The following is a 26,373-nucleotide window of genomic DNA, read 5'->3' as shown; positions in this document are numbered from 1 at the left end:
GGTTGCATCTCAATAAAGACAAAAAAGCTCCTTGTATAGGGACTCATTATTTGATTGACATCACAGTAGGGCTTGTTTGCATCTTTTAAATCTTTTTTTTCCCCCCTCTATGTTTCCGTCTTCCTAGGAATTCAGAAATAGGCTTGGGAATCACCCGAGTTCAGTATCCCACACTTCTGCCGTCGGGCGAGACTTCGCGAGCTCCAGGATGGCCCTCCGCTTGCAAAATCTCCGTCGAGACCGTGCACTGAGGGTGTCCGTGGGCCTGGCTCTGTTGGCTCTTCTTCTCGCCTTTTTTTGTCAAAATCTCTAATGAAAACACAACTAAATGAAACATTGGAGAAGAAGAATAAGTTTCTAATTTAAAATCTTCAATGAACAGAACAGCAATCACATCAGTACTCCAAGAGCCGTCATTTATCCTGGTCTCCCTGCCTCTGCTCCAGCCACACTTTTTAATGAGGCTGATTGTGTCTCTCGTGGAGTTGGGCCATTGGTTATTTGACCTAAAACCTACTAACTGTTGCCATGGCATATCCTTTAAATTAAGCTCCTTTTGGTTTATTTGCGGCAAGAAATGCAAGCGGTTGCATTTTCTTTCAACCTCTTGTCTTCAAGTCAGAACCTAATTACACAGTCCTCTTTTCCTTGTGTGGGAAGAATTTTGAACTTCATTAAACCTTTAAAAATGTATCTTTCTCTCTCTGCTTTGTTGGAGTCCCGGTGCTACGAACATCTTATTTTTCACAGCAGATGTGTTCCTGAAAAGTTTATAGACAAACCTGCATTTGGAAGCAAGAATTCTTTTGGAAGGCGCAGGGAGAGTCGCCAGTTCCAGGGCTCTCAGAGACGTTTTTGACAAGTGCAAGGAATCCCCCCACGTCTTCAGCACCCGCAAACTTTCAAAAACGATTTGTCTAAAACCAGCTGTGCCCCTTTTCTGACGTTTCTGATCGGTGACATCAAATATTTATTTCTACCTGACATCACTGGCCTTTACTAAATACAGTGACTTATTTCACTTACGTGAAAGGAGTTGACTTATTAAACAATCTTACGAACGTCAGAATTTAAATGTTACTTGGACGGTATGGAGTCACAGGGAAATCGGGTGCCCTCTGGTTACCATAGGACGCTTCATCTTTAAACTCATACCCTGTTCAGCTCTTCTTTTTATGTCAAAATGTTTCAGCCTTTTATGTCTTCCGAGGCATCCAAATAAAATTTAATTATGTCATCAGTTGGTGAGTTTGGAAAACAAAACCGGTGTCAGTACATTTCTCCAAACCCAGCATGTGCTTCTAAGAGGAAGTCCGGTTTCAAATGCGGAGGACCTGCCCGTGTCCCTCCCAGGGTCCCCAGCGGAGCATGCATTTGGGCTCACCCTGTGCGACAGCCTGGAGTCACGCGGTACGGGGCTTAAGAAGAACTTTGCGCCTGTCACTGGAGACCAGAACGGTGCTCCTGTCCCCCCCCCCCCCCACCCTTTCCCCACTCTTGCCCTCCTACTCCCCCCTCCTGCTGTATGCTTTTTCTTGCCTCCACTCTCCTTCCTTCAGTTGTCCTTTCCGTGAAAGCATGACGGCCGTCCTGTAACAGCCCCAGCGCCCCACCAGCCGCGGCGGGGATTCTCAAGAATTGTTTCAGCCACACAGGGTGCCCCCCTCCCCACTTCCACTGTTTCCTTCCCCCCAGTCGGGATGCAACCTCATTCCTCTCGGTTTTCAGAAAGCATAAAAAGCCCTGCAGTGGGGACCAGACCGCACGTGATCTCGTTTACCGTCCTGGTGACCAGTTGGCCAGCGGGGTGGCTGTGGTCTGAAAATCCAGCTTGCGGTTTTTCCATGACGTCCTGCTGGAGGGAGGGAGGGAGAAGCGGTGTGGTGGTCGCTGACGAGACCGTTCTCCTGTGGGCAGGACGAGCCCGGCGGTGGGGGGGGGGGGGGGTGCTGCAGGAGCAGGTTTGGACGGCAGGAAAGCTCTCACCTTTCCACGTCCTCTCCTCCCAGCCCATACGGCTGCCGTGCGTCTCCCATCGGCCTGGAGTTCAGCCTGGCCTCATGACCGGCGTTGGCCGTGGCCAAGGCAGTGGGAGCGGAAGGGTCGTGTCTTTGAGGCGGACGTGTTGAGTGGCCATGCACTCTTCCCGCCACGAGGGTGATTACAGGCACACGTGTCACGATGAGGTCCCCGAGGGAGTGCAAGAGCAGGTGTAGACGTGCTAGACAGGTGTAGAACAAGAAAGGAACTTTTGTTGGCTTAAGCCACTGAGACTGGGAGTTGTCAGCATAGCATAACATAGACTGTCCCGATTCAAACAAAAAGTCAGCCACGGGGCCTCTGGGTGGCCAACTAAGGCTCACGCTTCTTGAGTTCGAACCTTCATCAGACTCCGCGCTGACGGTGTGCGGCCTGCTTGGGAGTCTCTCTACCTCTCTCTGTGCCCCTCCCCTGTTTGTTCTCTCTCTCTCCAAAGAAAGAAAGAAACTTCAAAAAAAAGTCAGCCACGATAGGACAGTCGACTTGCAGTTTGTAAGCATAGCTCCTGTTGTGCCTATTTTCTTTTCATGTTTGCTTTTAGGACCAAAGTCTTTTTTGGATTTTTTAATGTCATCCCTCCTGCCGAAAAGGAAACTCTGAAGGGATCCGTCTCGGTTCATTCAGGCTGCCGTTAACACCACCGTAGACTGCGCAGCTTTTCACCAGCAGAAATCTATTTCTCCTGATTATGTAGACTAGGAAGTCCAAGATCAGGGCCCTGGGGAGATTTAGTATTTCGTGAGGGCTCACTTCCTGCTTCATCGTCTGCTTGTGCACCTCCCACGGCAGAAGGGGTGAGAGCTCTCCAAGTCTCCCATTTGTGAGGACTCCACCCTCGGGACCCATTCAGCTCCCAGAGACCCCACCTCCCACCATCACGTGTTTACATAAAGATTTATTGATCAAGTTTTTTTTCCCTTCCTTCCACTCCCTCTCCCTCTTTCATTCCATCTTCCTTGGTTCATCAAGTGTAAGGTAGTCATTAGGATCATGTAAAATATTCTTTGGTGAAAACTTTGCTCTGTTTCTGGGAAAATGTGTCTAAACATCAGATTCCCATATGTCTTTCAGTCAAAACATGCTTTTCTGCTGACTTCAAGCCAGGTTGAAATTTTTAGTCATAAAGAGAGGGTTGGAGTTACAAATGAAGCTTTAAGAGGTTTTATCAGTATAAAACAAACAGAAGAAAGCAAAGGAAGGGAAAGAGGGAGGGAGGGGAGGGGAGGAAAAGAGAGAGAGAGGAAAAAAGAGAGGGAAAAAGATATTCTTAAGATTTGCCTGGCCCCTGAGGCACCCCAGGATATTTTAAATTTTTGAGGGAAACACCGACATCTGTCAGATACTGCGCAAACTACTCGCTCAAAATGGTTCAGTTTCAACATTGGGGTGCACGCTTTTTGAAGGTGCCATGTTTAAGGCTGGATTTTAGGCAGTTGCTGTGACAAAAAGCAAGTATCAAGTGAAAATGTGGAACAAGAACTGTAGATGATTTTGTTTCAAGGTTTGAGAAGTTGTGCAGTGCCCCATAGATGTACAGCTTCCGTTAATAAGTAATTATGGTAAGTTTGGAATAAAAGAACTATGTATTTCAATATACTTGTATTTTTTTTCACACAGATTTTGTAAGATAGTAAGACACAAGTATGTACTAAGTTGTTAGTACCTACCTACTTAGTAAAGAGAATGGTTAGCTGTTTCTTTTGGTCTAGGGTGCCACGAGTCAAGAAAGCTTGAGAACCGGGGCACCTTGGTGCCTCATTCTGTTGTGTCCAACTTCGGCTCAGGTCATGATCTCACGGATCGCGGGTTCGAACCCTGTGTCCTCTCTGTACTGACAGCTCGGAGCCTGGAGTCTGCTTCAGATTCTGCGTCTCCTCCCTCTCCCCCCTCCACTGCTCATGCTCTGTCTCTCTCTCTCTCTGTCTCAAAAATAAATGTTAAGAAAAGAAAAAAAAGAAAAGAAAGCTTGAAAACCTCAGCTCTATGGGGCAACATTTTTGGGATCCATGCCAAATTTATATTTAATCTGGGGTCCTAACTATTTGTCAAAATATTTTTTTTTAGTTTTTTAATTTATTAATAGCACGTGTTTGATGAATTTGCACTTGCCTTTCCATCGAGCTAGCATTTATGGTGTTGAAACTATAAAATTTGAGTTAAGAAACCATAAAGGAGTCAAGGATCTGAACCAACTAGTTTCAGACCTCAGTACAAATTGGAGGCAGATAGTTTAGGGAAAGAACGTGAGGTTTTTGACATCAGCAAAAGTTCTGGTTAAGTTGCAGCCAGGTCACTTTCTGAAGCTCATGTAAAATAGGGACATGATCCCACCGCAGGGTCATTGAAAGCTGAAATGGGATCACGTATATCAAGTAGTATGTCCTTGGCACACACAGTTTTTTTCCCTTTTCATGATTGCTTTAGCCATTTAAGCATGCAAACCAATTTTTTAAATAGGGTTAGGTGGTTTTCAATTCTGATATTAACTCACGACCACCCAAAAGAATTATATATGGAATAAAAAGATTCTTGCCTCAAGGGACTTAAGCTCTAATTCTAACAAATGCAGCAAAGGAAGAAAAATTCAAAGAAAATGGATCGCAGCTGTATTTGAGGAGATCAAATTAATGAACGGTGTGGGGCACAGATTTGGGTGGCCGATCTGAGATCAAGAAGGAGATTTTCTGCGGCCAAAGATGAAAAGAGCAAGCAGACTAATAGGAGACCTAGAAGTCATACCCTCCCCCACCCTGCCTTGGGGGTAAAAGGAAATGCAGACACTATTATTCTTCATTAGTTTTCTGTCAATTATTTCCTACCAGTACTGTTTCCTGGGGTTCCATAGCCAAAACATCCCAACTGTGTAGAGTTTGAAGCAAAGAGTTTCATTTGGCCTCTTGCAGTCCTCTTGGTTTATGGACATCTGAATGCACTTATGAATATTGATGGGCAAGTGCCCAGAAAAAAAATATTTATGTAAATATACATATATATATGCATGCATATATATTTAAAATATACACTTAAAAATACATTTTACATTGTATTTTTAAAATACAATATACATTGTAAAAAATACAACCTTGGATCAAGGTCAGAGAAAACTTGGAATTCAGAAAAGCCTAAAGAACTACAAATTTTAACACCTAGGTTTATGTAATCTGCTTTTAATATGCCTACTTAATAACAGTAACTATAGATGTTATTCCAGACTGAGTCCAACATCCAAGCTTTTAACTTGTTTTTACCCCCAATTTCCATAAAAGGGAATAAGACACATGTGGTTTTTTAAACAGAGCAAGAGAATTTCAAATAAATATAAAGCATGTTGTTTAGTTAAGACTTGTTTTACTTAGGTCCAACCTTTGTGAACTAAAGCATACCATCCACATACTGTATGCATAAGTATTGAGGCTACTTCCAAACCACAGCTTACTTTTTAAGTTGTGTTATCTCCCTCAGAGTCACTTTAGAATGACTCTGATGGCACTCACTCCTGAATGTAGTTCCTGGTGCTATCTTGTGAGTCTCTGCCCTTGCAGGATGAATTTGCGTGATGCCTTTACTCTTGCAGGTGTGATCTGTTTTGAAATAGCCAGAAGTAATTTAAACATCTGGTGAGTGAAGATTAGATTGAACTAAGTGTATTGGTAGGTGTCCCTGGGAAAATTCTTTTGTGGAACTCGGCCCTCTTAAGAAAATGCCTCGCAGCAGGACTTTCTTCCCTTAAACGCTAGACTTTCCCCTGAACAGCATGAACAAAAAAAAAAAGTCCAGGAGCAAATGGATTCACAAGTGAATTCTACCAAACGTAAAAAGAATAATTAACACCAGTACTTCTCATCCACTTTAACAAAATGAAAAAGGAAGGAATACTTTCTAACTCATTCTTTGGGGCCAGCATTACCCTGACGGTAGAGCCAAATAAAGAAAAGAAAATTGAAAGCCAATGGCCCTCATGAATATAAATGCAAAAATACTTCGCAAAAATACTGAGCAGATCTGCAAGTTGATTTCAATGGCATATTAAAAGGATTATCTACCATGACCTAGTGGGATTCATCCCAGGAATGCAAGGGTGGTTCAACATAAAATCAATCAACATTACATATCACACTAATAAAATGAAGGGAAAAAGCATTTGATCATCTCAACTGACACAGCAAAAGCATTTGACAAAATCCAGCACCCTTACATGACAAAAACCTCTTAGAAAACTAGGAGTAGAGGGGAAACTCCTCAACATAAAGGATATTTATGAAAACACACAGCCCACACCATACTCAGTGGTGAAAGACTAAAAGTTTTCTCCCTAAGATCAGGAACAAGACAAGGGTGCCTTTTTTCACTGCTGCTATAAAACATTGTGCGAGAGGTTCTAATGAGAGCTATTAGCCAAGAAAAATAAATAAAAGTCATCCAAATTGGAAAGGAAGAGGTAAAACTGTATTTGCAGATGACATGATCCCATGTATACCGAATCCAGAAGAATTCACAAGAAAGCTGTTAGACCTAATAAATTTAGCATAGTTGTAGATTGTAAGATCAACACACACAAATCAGTTGTGTTTCTATACACAGCAGTGAGCCATTTAAAAAGACGTCAGAAAGCAATTCCATTTACGATAACATCTAAAGAATTAAATACTGAAGAATAAACCTAACAAGGGAGTTAAAAGACTTGCATGCTGAAAACTATAAACCATTGCTGAAAGGAATTTTTTTATATCTAAATAAATGTAAAGATATCCTATGTTCACATCTAGAAGACTTAATGTTAAAATATCAACACTACCTAATGCAAGCTACAGATTCAATGTAATTGCTATCAAAACAACTCCCCCCCCTTTTTGGCAGAAATGGAAAAACCAGCCCTCAAATTCATATGGAATGCAATTGCCAAAACAATCTTGAAAAAGAAAAATAAAATTCAAAGACTAACAAATACTTAATAACTTCAAAACTGACAATATGGCTACAATAATTAAAACAGTATGGTCCTGGCACAAGAACAGACATGCAGATCAATAGAATAGAATAGAAATCCCAGAAAAAAATTTTCACTTATATGGTCAATTGATTTTTGACAAGACCAGTAAAAAAGGACGGTCTTTTCAACAAATGGTATTGGGAAAACTGTATATCCACATACAAAACAATAAAGTTGGACTTTTACCTTACTCCATATATGAAAATTAACTCAAAGGGGCTAAACGACCAACATAAACTTAAGAGCCAAATTTATAAAACCTCTAGAAGACAAAACATTGGGGAAATTCTTCATGACTTTAGATTTGGTAATAATTTCATACGTGTGATACCAAAATACAGGAAACAAAAATAATTTGGGGCTTCGTCAAAATTAAGAACTTTGTACATCAAAGGGCACAAGAAAGCACAAAGCTATCAAGCTATCAAGAAAGCACAAAGCCTACAGAATGGGAGAGAAAATATTTGCAAATCCTATCTCTGACAAGAGATTAATAGCCAGAATATATATTACTCAACAACCCAAAATTAAACAACCCAATTAAAAGTTGTGTAAAGGACTTGAGTAGACATTTCTCCAAAGAAGATACACACGTGGCCAAGAAGCACAGGAAAAGATGCTCAATATGCTAAGACATTAGGACAATGCAAACCCAAATCACAGTGAGTTATTACTTCGTACCTGTTGAGACGGCTGCCATCAAAAAAATGTTGACGGTGTAGGGAAGTTGGAACGCTTGCATGTTACTGGTGACAATGTAAAATGGGTCAGCCACTGTGGAGAATACCTTGGCAGTTCTTCAGGATTGAAACCTGGAACTGCCATATGACTGGCAGTTCTGTTCTAGTTACGTACATAGTCCAAAAGAACGTAGGGACTCTAACGGATACCTATACACCAGTGTTCTTAGCAGCATTATGCACAGTAGTCAAAAGGTAGAAACAACTCAAATTTTCATTGATAGATGAATGCATAAATAAAACGTAGTACGCAATGTTACCTTGAAAAGAAGTGAAATCCCGACAACATGCTATAACATGGATGATCCTTGAAAACTTTATGCTTAGTGAAATAAGCCAGACACAGAAGGACAAATACTGTGTGATACCACTTCTAGGAGTTACCTAGACTAGACAAGTACGTAGATACAGAAAGGAGAATAGAAGTTGCCAGGAGCTGAGGGGAGGAGGAAAGAGGGAGTTGTTGTTTTTTTGTTTTTTTTTTTTTTTTGAAAAATTTTTTTTTTTGAATTTTTTTCTTTTTTTTTCAACGTTTATTTTTGGGACAGAGAGAGACAGAGCACGAACGGGGGAGGGGCAGAGAGAGGGAGACACAGAATCGGAAACAGGCTCCAGGCTCTGAGCCATCAGCCCAGAGCCCGACGCGGGGCTCGAACTCACGGACCTCGAGATCGTGACCTGGCTGAAGTCGGACGCTTAACCGACTGCACCACCCAGGCGCCCCGAGGGAGTTGTTGTTTAATGGGTACAGAGTTTATGTTGGGTATGATGAAACAATTTTGTAAAAAGATAATGGTGATGCTTACATACACAAGCACTGTGGATTTATTTAATGCCACTCAATTGTGCACTTAGAAATGGTTTCAGTGATCAATGTTTTGTTATGCTTACTTATTTCGCCAAATTACAGTATAAAAGTGCACTGTGAATTTGAGAAAGAGTATAGCTAGATATTAAGAAATAAGCTCAGGTTGGGGTGCTTGGGTGGCTCAGTCAGTTAAGCGTCTGACTTAGGCTCGGATCATGATCTCATAGTTTGTGCGTTCGAGCCCCGCGTCGGGCTCTGTGCTGACAGCTGGGAGCCTGGAGCCTGCTTCGGATTCTGTGTCTCCCTCTCTCTGCCCTTCCCCCACTCGTGCTCTTTCTCTCTCTCTCAAAAATAAAGATTAAAAAAATTTTTTTTTAAGTCTCAGGTCACATTGTGAAGTTTTTTGATGCCAGTTTTGATGCAGTTCTAAGGAATCTAGACTTTAGCCGATAGTCAAGGAAGAGCCACTCCAGGCTTCTAAACAGACTTCTAAGCATTGCAGGCTCTGAAGAGATGCCTGTTTGGAAAGATACGCGTTGACAGCGTGGGGGACAGTTGGCTCTCCTGTTGATGCTCCAACCAGTGGGTTCTTCTGGTACCATATACGGACATTTTTAGAAATGCACAATGGAATAACCACTTTTTCAGGACCACGAAGCAAGGCTTCACCTTGAGTTTTTCATCTGCTGCTAAGCCACTACACTTGTCCATTTCCAGGAGAACTGAGAGCCGACCTCAGCTTAGCCAGCGGGTGGTGGTTCTTGTCACCGCTGTCACTGACACGGGTATTGCTGATACCAGGGGTTAGTTGGTCTCACGCCTGTTGCTCTCACACATACCGCATAACCAGATGTGGGGAGCCCATCGTTATTTTAACAAAGAAAATGCCTCAATAAGAGGCAGCCCCCTCTCTTTGTAGTGCAGCATCTTTGAACCTTAATCTTTGCTTTGGCATTTTCACGTCGAATAGCTTCCGGGGTCCCAGCGACCATATATCCTCCAGCACCTGCTACCTTCCCTGTATATCTGCTGTGATTCAAGTGAGTGACTCCAGCTTTCTGGTTTTGATCTTCTGCATCTCAGATCCTGTTAATACTCCTGTTGAGTCAAGGATTCATATGCTCTCTTCTCGATAAATTTATGTGAATACTTAACCCAAAAGCCACCTGTGATAACCATCTCAGGCTGTGATGCTTAGAGAACAAATATTCCTGGCTTTTTGTCTTGTTTTGTTTGTTTGTGTTTTTGTTTTTAGCCAGTATGACTTCTGCAGCCCTACTTGGTGTCATTTGAGATATAAGAGAAGGGCTTCTGCTGCCCACAGACACCAAGTCCTGGCCCACTACCCTCAGTTCCAACCTTCACAGGAAAAGGCTAAGTTCCTGATTATTGGCCCACTGCCATATTAAAACGTGTCACATCTATGAGACCAGAAAAACTGGACTATAATTTGGTCTCCGCTCCCTGTTTTGGGTGTAAGTAAACCTACCCACAGCCTAGTCTCTCTCCCAGGAAACAGTGGTGAATAGTCAATATCCTGTCTCATTTTGTTACAAGAGTGAAATCAGAAGTCAAATGGAAAATGAACCAAGAGACAGAGCTTATAAAGTCTGGGTCCCATCCAGTGGGAGTAAAGGATCTTTTGAAATTTACTTTTAAATTTTTACCTGGAGAGACATTCAGGATAGGTTGGATTTTGTCTCATTTAAGAGCATGATCTTCAAACCTTCGAAGGAACATCTGTTGTGTCTGTCGTCCTTGACCACTTCCCACCTTTCCTGTTTTTATATCTTTTTTTGTGTCTGACTCTCCAATAGTTTTTCTTCTCAGACATTCCTTCTGTGTGTAAGATCTCTAACCTCATCTGCTCAGAACGAGATTCTAAAGTCTCCAATTAAGTTCCCTCTTCTCTCTTTCCCTCTTAACACAACACCCTCCAAGATGTTTGAAGTTAGAAAGGTCAAAAGTTCCAAAGCAGTCTTACAAAAGGCAGAAATTGGTCAGATGGCAGTCTAAAAAAATGTAATCTCATCAAACCAGATTGCCTCGGGCAATCAGAATTATACAAGCTACAAGAAAATTCAGTAGCTAAAAATGCTGCATTTCAGGTTGAAGAATATTTTTAATGCCTTTAGACACGTAAATCAAAAGGCAAGTTGGGGGGGGGGGGGAAGCAATTTAACACCAGCTTTTCCTCATGCTGTGTGGCAGTCAGCCTGTCTATCCGGGGAGCTGTGGTAACTTCAATTAATATTAAAAGCAAAACCTGTGGCAACCCAACACTAAAGTCACAAATGTCAACTCCTAGAAACTCACCGCTGGCTGCCTTCTGGTAATCAATCTTAAACAGCCTCTGTTTCTCCCCAGTGTGGCAGACAATTTAAACTTTCGTACAGAAATACTTGAAATTTGAGTTGAGATTTAAGTAGGTTACATGGAAAGGCTGCTCTTTCTCAGTGCTTGACAGAAGGGGATGAGTGTGTTTCTCTCTGTTTCACTGAGGACCTGGTTTTGCCTGAAATTGCCAGCGTGGAGAACCCTACAGATCAGCCTAGAATAAGGGCAAGAGGGGCTCATGGAAAGCATAGAGTTTGAAAAGACCCACTTATTTTATAGATGGAGACACTGAGGTTAGGAGGAGTTAAGTGACTTTGTCTGAGGCCATCTCTCTAGTTTGGAACTTTTCTAAACTGGCATCCCAAGTGATGTGTTTGGTGAAGAGATGCTTTGGGGTGGAACTCTGGACTTACCTGTGTCCAGAAATGTGTCATCACTGAGTGCGTGTCTTAAGGCTCCCGTCACAGCTAAGAATATCTCTGCAGCCCAGTGCCAGCTTGGGTCAGAGGTGTCCCCTGCACCTGTCTCCATCCCCTGAGCTCTTAGTCCCAGTCCCAGAGAGAAGGTAGCAGGAAGAGGTTGGGGGTGGGAGTCTAGGGGCACTGTGTGCGCACTGACCTAGACTGACTTTTGTTTCTCCACTGGAATGGGGTTATGGAAAGTTGAGTCATAGAAAGAAGCTTGAGTGGAATTTATAAGAAGGAATCCATACTCATCATACTGAGTTTATAGACTTCTTGTTACAACTGTGTTGTATTCTGTAACATACGGATCATTATCCTTGATTTCCAGAACCAGATCTGAAATCTCTGCCTTCTCTTCTCTGGAGCAGTGCAGACCTTCACCTTTTCCTCCTAAGACTGACCCAGGGGCGCTGTTTACTCTCTACCAGGTTTGGTAGCTTTGATTGGGCCGGATTTTCTGCCTCAGCCTGTGACTGTTCAGTGCACACAGGTTATTGACCATCCACTAGAGTCACTTATAGCCCAAGGTCCCGGAACGACCCAGTGCTCCAGCGGCTGGCTATGTCACTCCACGACTGTTACCATAAGCGCCTCCTTTCATTGTGCATGACTTTAAGAGAGAAAACATGCTAACTCATCCTCTACCAGTAGGGAAATTTCTCAACTCTTGGTAGTTGGGTTTAAGATTTATGGCCTTTGTGACTGGAGCTAGGCAGCACTCTCTGAGGCAATGAGACGATGAGTCTAAGCCATAGTAGCTGGATTTTGTGTTCTACTATTGGAACAGGAACAGGAAGCCAATGCAAAAATCCAGGAGTGGACACGGTAGGAGGACCTGGAATGGAACAGAAATAAGGAGATGGGTCCCGGGTGACCACTTGGGAAGAAGCTGAAGTCACTGTAGTTTGCCATTATTGGTTTTAGAAATCTCGTTCAAGGGTCGGTTGGCACAAGAGTCAAGGCAAATAGAAGTAGTGGCCAAAAGCACTTTTGATGTCTGTAGCCATAATATTACGAGTAACAGCCTCCCCTTCCTCACCTCTTCATCATCATGGCTGCCATTTATATAGAGCCAGGTCCCTTCCCAAGCACTGTAAATATGTTAGCATATGTAACACCTTATGGCCACTCTGAAGAAGGAATGATTATTCTAGATGGGGAAACTGAGGCACAGAGCGGTGACCCATCAAGGTCACTAGCTGGCAGGTGGCAGAGCCAGGGTTATAAACCAGGCAGTCTGGTTCTAGAGTCCTGTTCTTAACCAGTGCACTTTCCCGCTCTCAGGCTAGAGTCTGTGGGCCTGCAGTGTACCTTAGCTGGTGTCACAGAAAGGGGTGGGCAGGGCACCGGCAGACGTGCTGAGACCATGAACACAGGTAGCTAAGCTTTAGGAGATACTTAAGGCAACGTGAGGACACTGGGAGAAAAAGAATCCCTTCCAGAAGTGGGATGGAGACTTCTCAAGGGGAGGACAACTTGGCATGTGGTTGGCGAGTACTTAACTGTGTGCCAAGCAACTGTGCTTAGCACTGGGATGAAAGAAGCAAACAGGACAGACACCATCCCTACCTTTGGGAAGCCCGGAGGCAGTTGGAATCCAGCTACTCGAGGTAGGAAATACAGGGAATTGTCTGAGCCCAGGAGGGACATCTAACCCAGACTGGGGAGGTCCACAAAGGCTTTCTCTAGGAAGGGTGAGCCCCGTAAAGATGGAGGCAAAGGATGCTAAGTACATTGAAAGGGCACGGGCAGGTGCCAGGTGGGACAAGCAAGGAGTAGAAAGCAGATTGCTGCCAAGGAGTTGATTTAGCCAGGCAGAGAGGTGGGTGGAGATGTGACTGGGGCGGGGTCGTCTTTAAGAGAAGGACCTTCCAAGGGCAGGTTTTCTCTGATTGGAAAAGTGAAATCTAATACTTGATATCTGCCCTAAAAATCATCAAATGAAGACAAGTGAGGCCTTCATGTGAATTTTCTGTCATGACTTAAACAGAAAAGCGGGGCGCCTGGGTGGTTCAGTTTGTAAGCGTCCAGCTCTTGATTTCGGCTCAGGCCGTGATCTCACGGTTCATGAGCTCGAGCCCCTTGTCCAGCTCTGTGCTGACAGCTCAGAGCCTGCTTTGGGATCCTCTCTCTCCCTCTCTCTCCCACTCCCCTGCTTGCACATGCACACACACCCTTTCAAAATAAATAAATTTTTAAAAAACAAAGGAAAAAAAAGCAATGCCACAAACTGTGTCTCTTTCCCTATAAACAGTTATGTTCAGCCCCTTCTTTTTCCTCTCTGACCGTCAGTAGCAAAAGAATTAATTTCAGAACCACTTAGGATACTTCAGAACCTCCCCCGTCTTCAGAGGTGGCAGAGAACAAGTCCTTCCCTTTGCAGATAATTTTCTCTGCCTCTCAATGTCTTGTAATCAGATGCGGTGGCTCCAAATTTTCTTTATTCCAAACATAGCCAGGAAGCAATTTCTCAGACAGTTTAACTTTGATAGCAGGTAATTTTAATCCATTGCGAACATCAACCTGACACGGACTTGCTATCTTCATTACTTGAATTACTCTTTTGGGCCACTCCCCGCCCCATCCATTCTTTCCAGGAAGGAGTGAATAGAAATTGGCAGCTTTCCTCTTACCGTGCCGTTTGGACCAGATTATTTTTTGCTTCACGATGACATCATTTGGCTGCATACCTTAAGTAATGAAATTTGTTTGTGAAACTCTTTATCGTAACCAAAAGAAGAGAAAAAGTTACCTTTTTTGATGGGAGGTCACCCACCCCTGTCAACACCGCTGTCTGTGCTGTTCTGAACAGCTGACAGTTGCTGTTAATTTACTTTCGCTCCCCAGTTCGACTTCCCATATGGAAAGCTGGAGTGATTTTTGAATAACAGCAAGTAATATCTGATGTGGCAGCGACTGGCAACTCTGACATTGAGCTCGGCTGTGGCCATTACCCAGGATTCCTCGCTTCTCCTGGAGAAGCAATTACAATTTCACAGGCTGGAATTAAAACTCCCCGTGGTATATGCAGTAGGGCACCCACACTGTCAAAGTGATTTCAGGCTGCTAATCTCCTGCCGGGGTGCGAGTGGAAATAGAGTTCCTCCTCATGGAAACGGAAGTCCGACAACTTTAAAACTTGGAATCTTTGATATGTTTGAATCTGCACTGAGGTCGGTGGGCACGGCCCCCTCCCAGCAGAACTGGTTATAGATTGCGGAAGAGGGGTGTTTTCATCAGGTTGGAGCCGAAGCTCAGGGTTCCGGGGAAGAAGAAGCAGTGCTCAGCCTGGAAGCGAAAGTCATGGAAATGGGCCCCAGCCCCTGTACGGCTCAAATGAGAAGGGAAGGAAGGAGGGGACAAGTTCTGATCTCTAACCGGGGGAAGGACACCGGGCAGGTGCACGTTATGGCCGCTCCCTGGAAGGTCTTCTCAGAGGTCAGAGGGAACAGCCCCCGCTGTGCAAGGAGGAACCAGGGAGTAGTGTTTTTTAAGTAAGCCCAACATAGGGTTTGAACTCACAACCCCAAGATCAAGAGTCACATGCTCTACCAACCCAGCCAGCTGGGCGCCCTGAGAGTTAGAACTTTTTCGGTAGCGCTTTGGCCATTGGACCTGGGTTCAGATCCTGGCTTCTCTTACCATGTGATCTGACACAAGGGTGTTTAACCTCATGGACACAACTCCCTTCTGTTCAGTGGCACTCATGATACCCACCTCGCAGGGTTGTGAGGGGCCAGATGTGAAAAAGCTCTTTACAGTGGCCTATCCTTAGTGGACGCTGAATAAAGCATTAGCTGTCATCAGCAACAAAAAGCTGTGTCCAATCTAGAACCCTCAGGAGCTTGTCCCAGCCTAGTACCCCTGGCAGAATTGTTTATTCAGTACTTTGCCTCCAGTCAATTACTTTGCAAACTTAAAATTTATCTGTTTACTTATTTATCTATTTATACTATTTTATTATTTATTATTTATTTTTAACGTTTATTTATTTTTGAGACAGAGAGAGACAGAGCATGAACAGGGAGGGGCAGAGAGAGAGGGAGACACAGAATCCAAAGCAGGCTCCAGGCTCTGAGCTGTCGGCACAGAGCCCGACGCGGGCTCGAACTCACGGACCGTGAGATCATGACCTGAGCCGAAGTCAGACGCTTAACCGACCAAGCCACCCAGGCGCCCCTATGTTCGATTTTAAAGGAAAGTTTTTAGGGGCACCTGGCTGGCACAGTCGACTCTACCAGAGGCAACAACTATTGATCTCATGGGTCGTGAGTTCGAGTCCAGTGTTAGGCTCTGCAATGACAATGTGGAGCCTGCTTGGGATTCTCTGGCTCCCTCTCTCTGTGCCCCTCCCCCACTCTCTAATTAAATAAATAAATGCATTTTAGAAAAGTGGAAAACCGTTTCACCAGCCATACAAACGTGGTTACCACTTAAAACGATGAAAAATAAGAAGTGTCCAAATCTACTTAGCATTGCTTGACAAAGCCTCTGGAGTGAGGTTCCAGTGGCCAGTTAAAAAGCAAAACAAAACAAAACAAAAAAGAGGAGACAAACGATGGAGAAGTGTTAAGGCCACAGCCGTCCAGGTTAAGCCTTCCTCACCAGCTGCCCCACCCCCCCCCACCCCCACCATACTTAGGGACCCGGTCCGTGTCTATTAGGCCACTTGTCCTGTTTCCTGTAGCCACTCTCACATTTGAAAATGGAGAAGCACCCAACAGAGAAGTGCATCGACCCCTCTGAGTTTTTCTTCATTTCATTCTCTGTACCCTGACATGAGTTTACAAGTGAAAACACAAGGGTGAAGCTCATTTTCTTTGTTTCTGGTGAAGAAATGTGTGACCCCCAGGAATGAGAGTTGGTAGTCATCCATCCGCACCCATTTCACCCCTGAATTTCTCGGTGGTTGAGGACCTTGATGGGGCACAGCCGGTGGAGGTTCCACCCCGGGCCCGGTGTCCTTCCCTCCTTCGTGAGTGCCCAGCTCTGCGATACAGAAACATGGAAGCTTCTCGTTCATTTTCGTCTTGTTACTTTTTATCTGGCCGGTTTGGGAGAGGACAATCGTGAAGCGGGGCTTTTGTCTACATCCACTAAATGACACCGTGTGAGTTCATCAGCTTCTGGTCTCCTCTTATGAAAGAGTTCTGCTAAGTGTTCCCTACTCGGCACATGTCCAGCCCGGGAATGAGGAGACCTGTTTCAGACTCCATTTTTAACACTCTAATGAAATGATCGGCAACAGGCAGAAATCCAAGGCTAGCCTGAGGCACGCCACATCAGTATTCCTGGGACAGGAGCGGATTCAGATGCTGAGGAATTTGAATATCTCCTGCAGCCTCTCTCTCTTGCCCATGCTGTCACCTCTCGGAATGTTCTGGCAGCTCACGCGCCCCAGGTTCCCACCAAGGCCGACCCCTCGGAAAGTACCATCTGCTCGTTCTCCATTGTACCATCCACGGTCTGACCCCAGAGTGAATCCAGGAGGAGAGCATCATGGAAAGGGATGAAAGTACTTATGACATTGAATAAAAATTAGTTTTAGGAAGGAAAAGAAAGGTTAATAAAGTTGTCCGCAGGAAGGCGTACAGAGACAAAGAAGTTGCTGAGATGAAGGAGGAAATGGAATGTAGTCCTTGGATTCATCTTTTACGTGTGGAATGATCACTTTACCATCCGGTGGTGTCTTGGGCCAGTGGTTTCAGTAAGTGGAGAGGTAGGACACCTTTTATGTTTCAACTTGTTTTTTTCTTTTTACTAACCTAGTGTCAAATTACTCTCCAGACTTCGGAGAAGGCTTATTTATGTCAAGGAAGGCATTTATGCTGACAGTTATCGCCACCCTACTCCACGATCTGACAGATCTAATTGTCAACCAGAATGATGATGTCAGTGATGATCTATAATGTATTAAAATTCAGTCTGATTCTGGGGATTTAATTCAATTAGGCCCCAACAGGAGTTTTTCCTAAGTAAGGACTCTAGACCTGAGTTAATATAATCACATGAAAAATTCCCCTGTAAGGAATCAAAGAAGCTAATTTCAGTAAAATGTTGTGTAGGCTTATAAAATATAGTATCCTCTAAATGCTAAGGGTCATTTATTACATTTTCCCTTGATCACACGTCATTTCTGTTGGTCACGGAGAAAATGGCTAAATGTAGAGCTCCAGTTCGCTCGCTGATGTTTCCAGGAGGTCGTGCGAGGGACCCTGACTTTGCCCTTCAAAATCCTTCCTCCTGATGGTTAGAATTCCACCTTGCGTTTTTAAATTGAGGTGAAAGTCACATAACACAACATTAACCATTTTAACGTCAACGTTTCAGTGGCGTTTACTGCATCCACAATGCTCTACAACCACCGCTTCTATTTCCAAAACTTTTCCATCACGGAAACTGTACCCCTTAAGCATGATCTCTTCCTTCTCCCTTCCCCCAGCCCTGGGAACCTCTGTCCTACCTTCGGTCTCTATGACTCTACACACCTCATGGAGGTGGAACCATGCAACATTTCTCCTTTTTTTGTCTGGCTTATTTCACCTGGAATAATGATTGTACCATGTATCAGAACTTCATAACTTGTACGGCTGAATAATATTCGTGTGTGTGTGTGTGTGTGTGTGTGTGTGTACCACATTTTATTTATCCCTGTATTCCACTCATCTGATGGATATTTGGGCTGTGTCTCTTTTTTGGCCACTGTGGCTAGTGCTGCTAAGAACGTGCCTGTACATGTATTTGCTTGAGTCTCTGTTTTCAGCGCTTCGGGGTATGTACATAGAGCGGAATCACTGGGTCATATGGTAATTCTATGTTTAACTTTTTGAGGAGCCACCAAACTGTTTTCCTAGAAGTCCATCTTTGGCAACTCACTCTGTTGGATTATGCATTCCTGTTTCCTTAGATCTTTTTAACAATTTACTATAAAAATCTCCAAACATATTTGCAAGTTTGGAGTACAACAAATCTCATGTACCTATTACCCGTCTTCAGTAACCATCGGCCATGCGGCCATACCTGTTTGGTCTATTTTCCCTACCTGCTGCCTCACTTTTAAATTTTTGTCAGAGAATTTTATTTTATTTTTTTTTTAATTTTTTTAACATTTATTTATTTTTTGAGAGACAGAGGGAGAGAGCACGAGCAGGGGAGGGGCAGAGAGAGAGGGGGACGCAGAATCCGAAGCAGGCTCCAGGCTCTGAGCTGTCAGCACAGAGCCTGACGCGGGGCTCGAACTCACGGACCGTGAGATCATGACCTGAGCCGAAGTCAGTCGCTCAACAGACTGAGCCACCCAGGCGCCCCTTGTCAGAGAATTTTAAAACAAATACTAGACATCATGTAATGTGTCCCCCAAAACTTAAGTATACTCCTAAAACTAGGGAGGGATATCTTCTTACATAACCGCAATAAAACTTACACTAATTCTTTAATATCAACCAATACATAGTCTATATGTCCCCCATAGTCTTAAGATACTGGGTTACTTCTGACTTACTTGAATCAGGAGCCAAACAAGATTCACCGTATTTGATTCATTTATGTCTGAAATGTCCTTTAAGTTGATGTTGATCTCTTTCCTTTTTATCTATGTCACTGACTTGTGAAAGAAACCAGGCTCAGTATCTTATGGAATGTCCCCATTTGAAATGGACTAATTTCTGGGGCACCTGGGTGGCTCAGTCGGTTAGGCGTCCGACTTCGACTCAGGTCATGATCTCAATGCTCGCGGGTTCAAGCCCCGCGTCGGGCTCTGTGCTGACGGCTTGGAGCCTGGAGCCCGCTTCAGATTCTGTGTCTTCCCCTCTCTCTGCCCTCCCCCGCTCATGCTCTGTCTCTTTCTGTCTCTCAGTAATGAGTGTTTAAAAAAAATTTTTTAAATGTTTATGAAATGGACTAATTTCTTCCTTGTGGTGGTGTTTACATCCTCTCGCAAAGTAAACATTCTATTTCTGCAGTAATGGCATAGTGGGTTCATGAATAATTCATGAGTTCTGGAAACTGAGTCAATATGAGTGTGACCCCCACCACCGGCCCTCCTCTCACACCTCACACCTCCAACAGCACCAAGGGAAGTGGGTTCTCGTCGCTAAGGAAACTTATTATTAAATAGGTCTGTTATTAAATATGGCACACATTTAATATATAAATGCCTGAAGACATTTATATCAGAATGACCAAAGGAAGACAATAGCCCTGTATCACAGATCAATTGCAGTAGACTCACAGAAGACCCCCAGTGGTCCCTGTAGCCTGTTTAGCAATTCTATTAGAAGTCTCTTATGCTAGGACGAAACAACAAATCCCAAAGGAAAGATATTGGAAAATGTGGAAATGCTCTGCCGAACAGCCAGTGTTCTCTCAGCCCTCCACAATTTTCTCCAGAATGTGCACCCTTTGAGCAGTTACAGGACAAATCATTCTGTCATCTGCACACTGTGTGAAAAAATGTAAAAATCAAGAGAAGGAAATGTGTAGAACACGACACCCACAAACGATAAACGCTGTCAAGGAAAAAATACATATCCAAACTGGGAAGTCCAGTAGAAGTTCTTGTAGCAAGCCATGACTTAGTAGACACCCCTGACTGGCTCTCCTGCCCCTGTACGCCATGAAACAGCTCTGGGAGCTTCTGCGTAGCATGCTGGGACCTCTGCCCCCAAGAGGCACATGGGTTGTTCCCAAAATGACATTTTACTTATTATAGCTCTGTAATTTATTAATGCATATATGCATTAATTAATATATTAATTATATGCATAATATATGCATATTATGAAAGTGAAATGTGAGTTGGAAAAGAAGGAGATGTGTAGTCATGATTTTGTTGGAGACTAAGTTGAAAGGTTTGGAAAGCCGTGATGTAGGTGAGTGACGGAATGTCTCGGTGATTGACAGAAATGGTGAGCAAGATACCTGTAATAGTGTAAAAAAACGTGCAAGGGCAGGAGGACCTTCCACCCAGATTTCTTTACCACCAGGGACCAAAATTCTCACTCCTCTTTAAAGAAACAAAAACGGGGGCGCCTGGGTCACTCAGTCGGTTGAGCATCCATGTGTTGATTTCAGCTCAGTCATGGCCTCACAGTTGGTGGGATGGAACCCATCATTGGACAGTGGGGAATGTGCTGACAATGTGGAGCCTTCTTGGGATTGTTTCCCTCTCTCTCCTCTCTCTCTCTCTCTCTGCCCCTCCCTTGTGCTCCTCTCAAAATAAATAAAAGAAACAGAAGCTGGAAATTGAAGGTGGTGCTTATATATGTGGTTTATACAAGAAAGATGATTCCAGTCAGTAGTCTCATGACCGAGGAAAATGCTCTGGCTATTTTAAAGTCATTTTTTTTTCCACCTCAACTTTAACAATTAGCAAATAACTGATGGAGTGAGAGTGGAGCGTGCTTCTATAATGCTTCCCTAGGTGAACCAGAAGTAAGCACCCAGCATTCCTTGCTCTGAGGCAACGTTAAGGTACCCACAAGTTCATTATCCAATAAAATGGTTAAACTCAGGTCCCCCGCGGGCCTGCCAAAGCATTGATTTCCTCGCCTTGCAGGGTGTAGGGTAGGCCTGGGATAGAAGCGTGGGCTTACCTGGCTGCTTCATGCCGCCCATGTGCTGTGCCAATATTATAATTTTGTCTGTTTCTGTCATCTTTGCATGTGTTGGTGTCAGATCGGTCAGAAGGCCCTGGAGAGGGTGCTAAATCGACATGTGACGGACCAAAGTTGCTAACTAATTTTCACTCTCATTCCCCATGAAAATAAATAGTAATCAATAGGCGGATTATGTTAATCAGTGTGGACAACGGATGCTTTATTTTGGACGTTGGTATATATTCAGTGTTCTTGTCTGAGTGTTCGTAACTAGCAATGGTAAGCGTCAGTGGTCTGGGGGAGTTTTACATCTTTATGTCCATGTCCCAATAGTGGAAAAGTTAGCATTGTAACATATTCTGTTGACCTTTGAACAATGAAGGAGTCAGGGGGACCGACCTCCCACATAGTTGAAAATTGGGTATAACTTTTAAGTCCCCAAAGACTTAACCACTAATAGACTCCTGTTGACCAGAAGCCTTACTGATAACATAGGTAGTAGATTAATACATATTTTGTATGTTATTTATCTTAGATATTGTATTCTTATAGTAAAGTAAGAGAAAAGAAAATGTTACTAAGAAAATCATAGGGAAGAGAAAATACATTTATAATGTTGTACTGTATCTATTGAAAAAAAAATCCGTGTATGTTGAAAAAAAAATCCGTGTATGAGTGGATCCGCGCAGTTCAAACCTGTGTTGCTCAAGGGTCATATTTTATTATTTGGAGTATCTTAACAAAACCATATTCGTTATTGGGGCGCCTGGGTGGCGCAGTCGGTTGGGCGTCCGACTTCAGCCAGGTCACGATCTCGCAGTCCGTGAGTTCGAGCCCCGCGTCAGGCTCTGGGCTGATGGCTCAGAGCCTGGAGCCTGTTTCCGATTCTGTGTCTCCCTCTCTCTCTGCCCCTCCCCCGTTCATGCTCTGTCTCTCTGTGTCCCCAAAAAATAAATAAACGTTGAAAAAAAATTTAAAAAAAAAAACCATATCGTTATTACAAAGCTATAGTGTTAATTGCCTAGCAACTATTGTTCCTTCCTTAATTTATTAACTCATTGCCTCATCCCAAATTACCCACTCAAATGATTTACTTAACAAACACTAATCTTATTTTTCTTCTTCCATGAATGCATGCAGTATTTGAGCTCATGACAGCTTTAAAATATCTTTGAGGGTAACTTTCAAATTACCAGTGGAGATTGCTTGAATTGCGATTCACTTGTCTAGGCAGAAAAATTTATTTTGATAAGCTCTAAGATTAATCAGATTCTCTAAAGTAAGTTTCTTGGACATCAGAATTTATATTTTAGAGTCATATAGAAAAAGACCCGGGTTGGCATTTGCTATTACTGTCTAACCATGAATTTTTGAGAAGTACTTCTTCTACCTACTTCCTAAAAGAATCTGGGGTTCTGGGGTCTTCACAATCCTCCAGGCATTTTCAAAATAATGGACTTACTTCTTTCGTTCGTCACTAACTTCTTCCTAAGACTCTTCAATATCAGCACATTTCTGATGTCACGAGCCACAAAACACTAATTAAGGGAAAACGAGGCTGTCAGTTCACTGGCCCATTCACCTGAGGAAACACAGGAGAGCGAGACCCAGGCCTCACTGTCATCCAAAAAGACACGCCAGGACGGTCCCCTCACCACTGTGAGCCTCTCCCTTCTCCCCACGTTGTCACTGGACTGCAGCTGGCCATCTTGTTGTCAGAAAGGATTAGAGAAAAGGAAAGGATTGGAGATAAAGAGGGGAAAGGAAAATATTGGAATTTGGGGGGGGGGCGGATTCCAGTTCACTGTTTAATTTCAATAATTGCTTTTGGGATTTGGAGTAACACATGGCAAGAGTAGAAGAGAGTATCTTAATGTGTCTCAGTCCTCACGATTACTAATCAAAAGGAAGAAGAGACCTACATAAGCTTCTCATTTTCCCACGCACGAGAGTAGGCACTTTGCAGGAGTCTTTTCACTGAACATAATTGATCATCTTAGGGTATCAAATTTGGAAATCGTTCACTACACAGAGTTGAGACCCAGAACTATAATACTGAAACCACGAAAATGAAAGATGTCCACATTTTCTTTACGGAGACGCGTGAGCCGGGAGTGGCGACAGCCGTCACACTGCGGGAGCACCTCAAGAGTCCAGGGCCGGGTTAGGTGCGGGGGAGACAGTGGCACTCGCTGCTCAAGGGTTATGCTCTGCTGGCCGAGAGCCCTTTGACCCTGAATCCAGCTCTGCTGTTTGCTGCCAGCCTGACCTAGGGTGCGGGCCTCTCTTCTCAGACCCTGTTTCCTCTGCACATGGGGATGGTTGAATGTAATCTTCTTAGGACACATGTGAGAGGCAGAAGGCGCTAGTGTGTCTCACGCACTTGGCACAGAGCTCAGCGTATAGTAAGTGCTCAGTAAAGCTGCCTGTGTGGTCTCTTCAGGGGAGGTAAAGTTTCTGCATGGAGACGGGGGCAGAACCAGTCCCCACTGATGCAGGGTTCTTCTCACCTCCCGGGGCAGCAGCCCGGGGCCCGGAGTCCCGTGTGCTCCTCTCTGGTTGCTGTGCAGGTTGGCTAGCTGACAGGAGGCTTGATAAAGCTCAGAGAAGAAACCTACAGTGGAGAGGAATTCCCATTACTCCATAATGTAACACTACTGTTTCCAAAGGGCCGTAGGTAATGAATCATTTCCTACACAGGCCGGATAACAAGACTGTCTTAAGCCAACTTCACACCTAGTGGCCGGCACAAGAAATGTTTAAAAACTGTTCTGCCTTGAAATGTCCCCCTAAGGAAGGGTTCCTGTCCCCCTTCCTGACATACCTATAATTTCTCCTTCCTTTCTTCCATTTGATGGCATCTGTTATGTGCTAAGCTCTGCTAAGTCATGAGGATATGATGCAAAAGAGGCCTAGTTTCATCCTCAGGAGCTAATAGCCTTCAGCGGAAAAGAAACCCACGTAAACGTACCATTGCGGGGGTGGGGACGGGTAGAGAAATGTTCAGTGTTCAAAATGCGTTCAAAGTGCATATGTGTTCAAAGTTCAACAATAGTTCACTTTGTTTTGAATATAATACACACATATTTTGGAAAAGTATATATATATGTGATATATATTATAATCATCTATAAATATATATGATATAAATACACATTTCGTGTATATAATATACATATAAAATGCATATTTCGTATATTATATATTATGTATATATTATATGTAAAGATCTTTCCAGAATCCTCTATGACTTCCACTTAAATCTCATTAGTCACAGATACATCACACATCTGCTCATAGTTTCGAGAAGCTGAGGAATGCAGGGTTTTAAGTTGAGCATACTGTCACCAGAGCAGCACGGGTGTTCTGTTAGTAAAGAAAGGGCATTGAGGCTCCTGGGTGGCTCAGTCGGTTAAGCGTCCGACTTCAGCTCAGGTCACGATCTCACGGTTCGTGAGTTCCAGCCCTGCGTGAGGCACTGTGCTGACACAGCTAAAGCCTGGAGCCTGCTTCAGATTCAATCTCCATCTCTCTCTGCCCCTTCCCCACTCATGCTCTGTCTCTCTCTCAAATATAAATAAAACATTAAAAAATATTGTTTTTTAAATAAAGAAAGGGAGGGAATGTGGCGGTCGTACAGGCAGCCGGCCGTGGATGCCAGCAATGTGCTCGCCGTGAGTCCCGCAGATCACCCAGGAGAATTCTTCCCATTTTGCAGTATTCCTTCATGTGTCTCTGTCTCGATCTGCATCATCTCCGTCGTCCTTGTTTGATCCCATTCCTCAGGGCTGCCCCTGGGGAAGAGCTGTGTCCCTGAGCATCTCCCGGGGCACTGTGGCCACTGCCAGGTCCCATGCCAGACCCCTCACATCAGAACCCCTAGCCCTCGACCTTGGCTGCACTCCGAACCGCTGAGAAGATTTAAGAACTATCGATACCTGATGTGCCTCCTGAGAAAATAGGTTATTGGTCTGGCGTGCCGCCCGGGCACTGGGAGTTTGCAAAGCTCCCCAGGTGCTCCCAGTGTGCAGCCAGCACTGGGAACCACTACATGAGGGCAGCTTCCTTTTTAGGGGAACAGGGGGGGTTGGGACAGAGCCACTGTGGGCTGCCTTGCCTGTTCTTAACAGCTAGAACCGTAGAGTCCGTATCTCTTGGGCCTGTAGACAGACCACGGAGAGGAGTGGAAGCTGTTCGGAGACAGTGATTAAGAAAAAGGAATAATTCCATCTTCACAGGCCGGCACAACACGAGTAACTGATGTAAGGGATTTTCATCCTCCTTGGACATTTTTACATCTCCCGTCTCTTCTCACCCAACAGCTGGGTGAGATGTCACCTCTCGGTTGTGAGGAGTAGGGGAGGAGGGTGCTTGGGTGGGAGGAGGGAGCAGCCCTTCTGGGTTTAATCAGTTTCCTTCCTGGGGCCGGCCTGTGAGTCGTTCACACTCTTACTGGGGATTTTGTCTTCCGTGCATCCTTGCCTGTGTTCATACTATCCCGCTGATTCTGGAAGGGCAAAGAGAATGTGTTGTGCTCATGATCTGCCTGCTTTGAGTTACGAAGAGGTCAGAACAAATACGAGATTATTTTTTTCCACTCATCTATAATTAATAGCAATTAATAATTTAATATTATGGCTTCATTTCTGTTTGAGCTGGATGGTTTCACCTATGGCAGCACGTATCATTTCAGAGACTTGTTAGTGATTTTGAAAATGCTTTTTAAAAGCTTTTCCAGAGCTCAGCCCTTGACCCAGAAGCTTGCTCATGGGTAGGCTAAGCTAAGGCCACTTTGGGAAACGGTCAGTTTTGCGGCAAAGACGAAAGAGAGAAGACTGGAGACCCTGGTAATTACTGTGAAAGGAAGTTTTGAAGTTGACAACCTAGATCTGGCTCAGAGTCCAGTGAAACCAAATGTAAGAAGGGGAATTTTCTGGCTAATCCCCCACTTGTCACCCGGACGCATTCTGTACCCTTGGTCCTTCTTAGAATTCATCCAGAGGCTTTAGAGATTGGAATATCAGAGTGAGTTTGTGATCAAAGTAGGTACCACGTATTAAGCACCTGTTTGTTTTGTAACAGGTGCTGTTCTTGGCCCTCTATGCACATTGTCTTAGGTAATCCTTACATCAGCCCATTTTACAGACAAAGAATTGAGGCTCGGAGGAGGTAAACTGACTTTGACTGAAGTCGTATAGCCAGTAAGTGACAGAGCTGGGATTTGAAACCAGGTCTCATGCTAAGGGATTCATTAGTTGCCTTCTTTTCTTCAAAGAATGAGGAGGAGGGGTGAAAAGAGAAGGAGGAGGGAGGAGAAATCTGAGAAGGGTTAAAGAAACGTTCAACCGCCCAATGTTTCAAAATATTTTCATCTGCTAACTCCTCCTCCACTTCCACA

General features: G+C 44.1%; 1 protein-coding gene across 5 annotated transcripts in view; it reads left to right on the top strand.

Annotated features, from left to right (window-relative positions):
- The window catches only part of CDKAL1 (CDK5 regulatory subunit associated protein 1 like 1), a 714,482-nt gene that overhangs the window by 662,374 nt on the left and 25,735 nt on the right, over positions 1-26,373 (top strand). For 2 of the 5 annotated variants that reach the window (XM_030314750.1, XM_030314749.1), the window contains exon 15: positions 128-1,416. The exons of 1 other annotated variant lie outside the window; for it this stretch is intronic. In XM_030314750.1, coding sequence (XP_030170610.1) covers positions 128-313 — 186 coding nt within the window. In that variant the 3' untranslated portion in view covers positions 314-1,416. Of the gene's footprint in view, positions 1-127; positions 1,417-26,373 lie in introns of those variants that run through there. 2 more of the 5 variants (XM_030314748.2, XM_030314752.1) reach the window with 1 other exon arrangement.

This window comes from Lynx canadensis, chromosome B2 (assembly GCF_007474595.2).
Source record: "Lynx canadensis isolate LIC74 chromosome B2, mLynCan4.pri.v2, whole genome shotgun sequence".
NCBI classification, from domain to species: Eukaryota; Metazoa; Chordata; class Mammalia; order Carnivora; family Felidae; genus Lynx; species Lynx canadensis.
The sequence above is the reverse complement of the archived record's forward strand: the minus strand, read 5'-3'. Positions and strand labels throughout refer to the sequence as shown.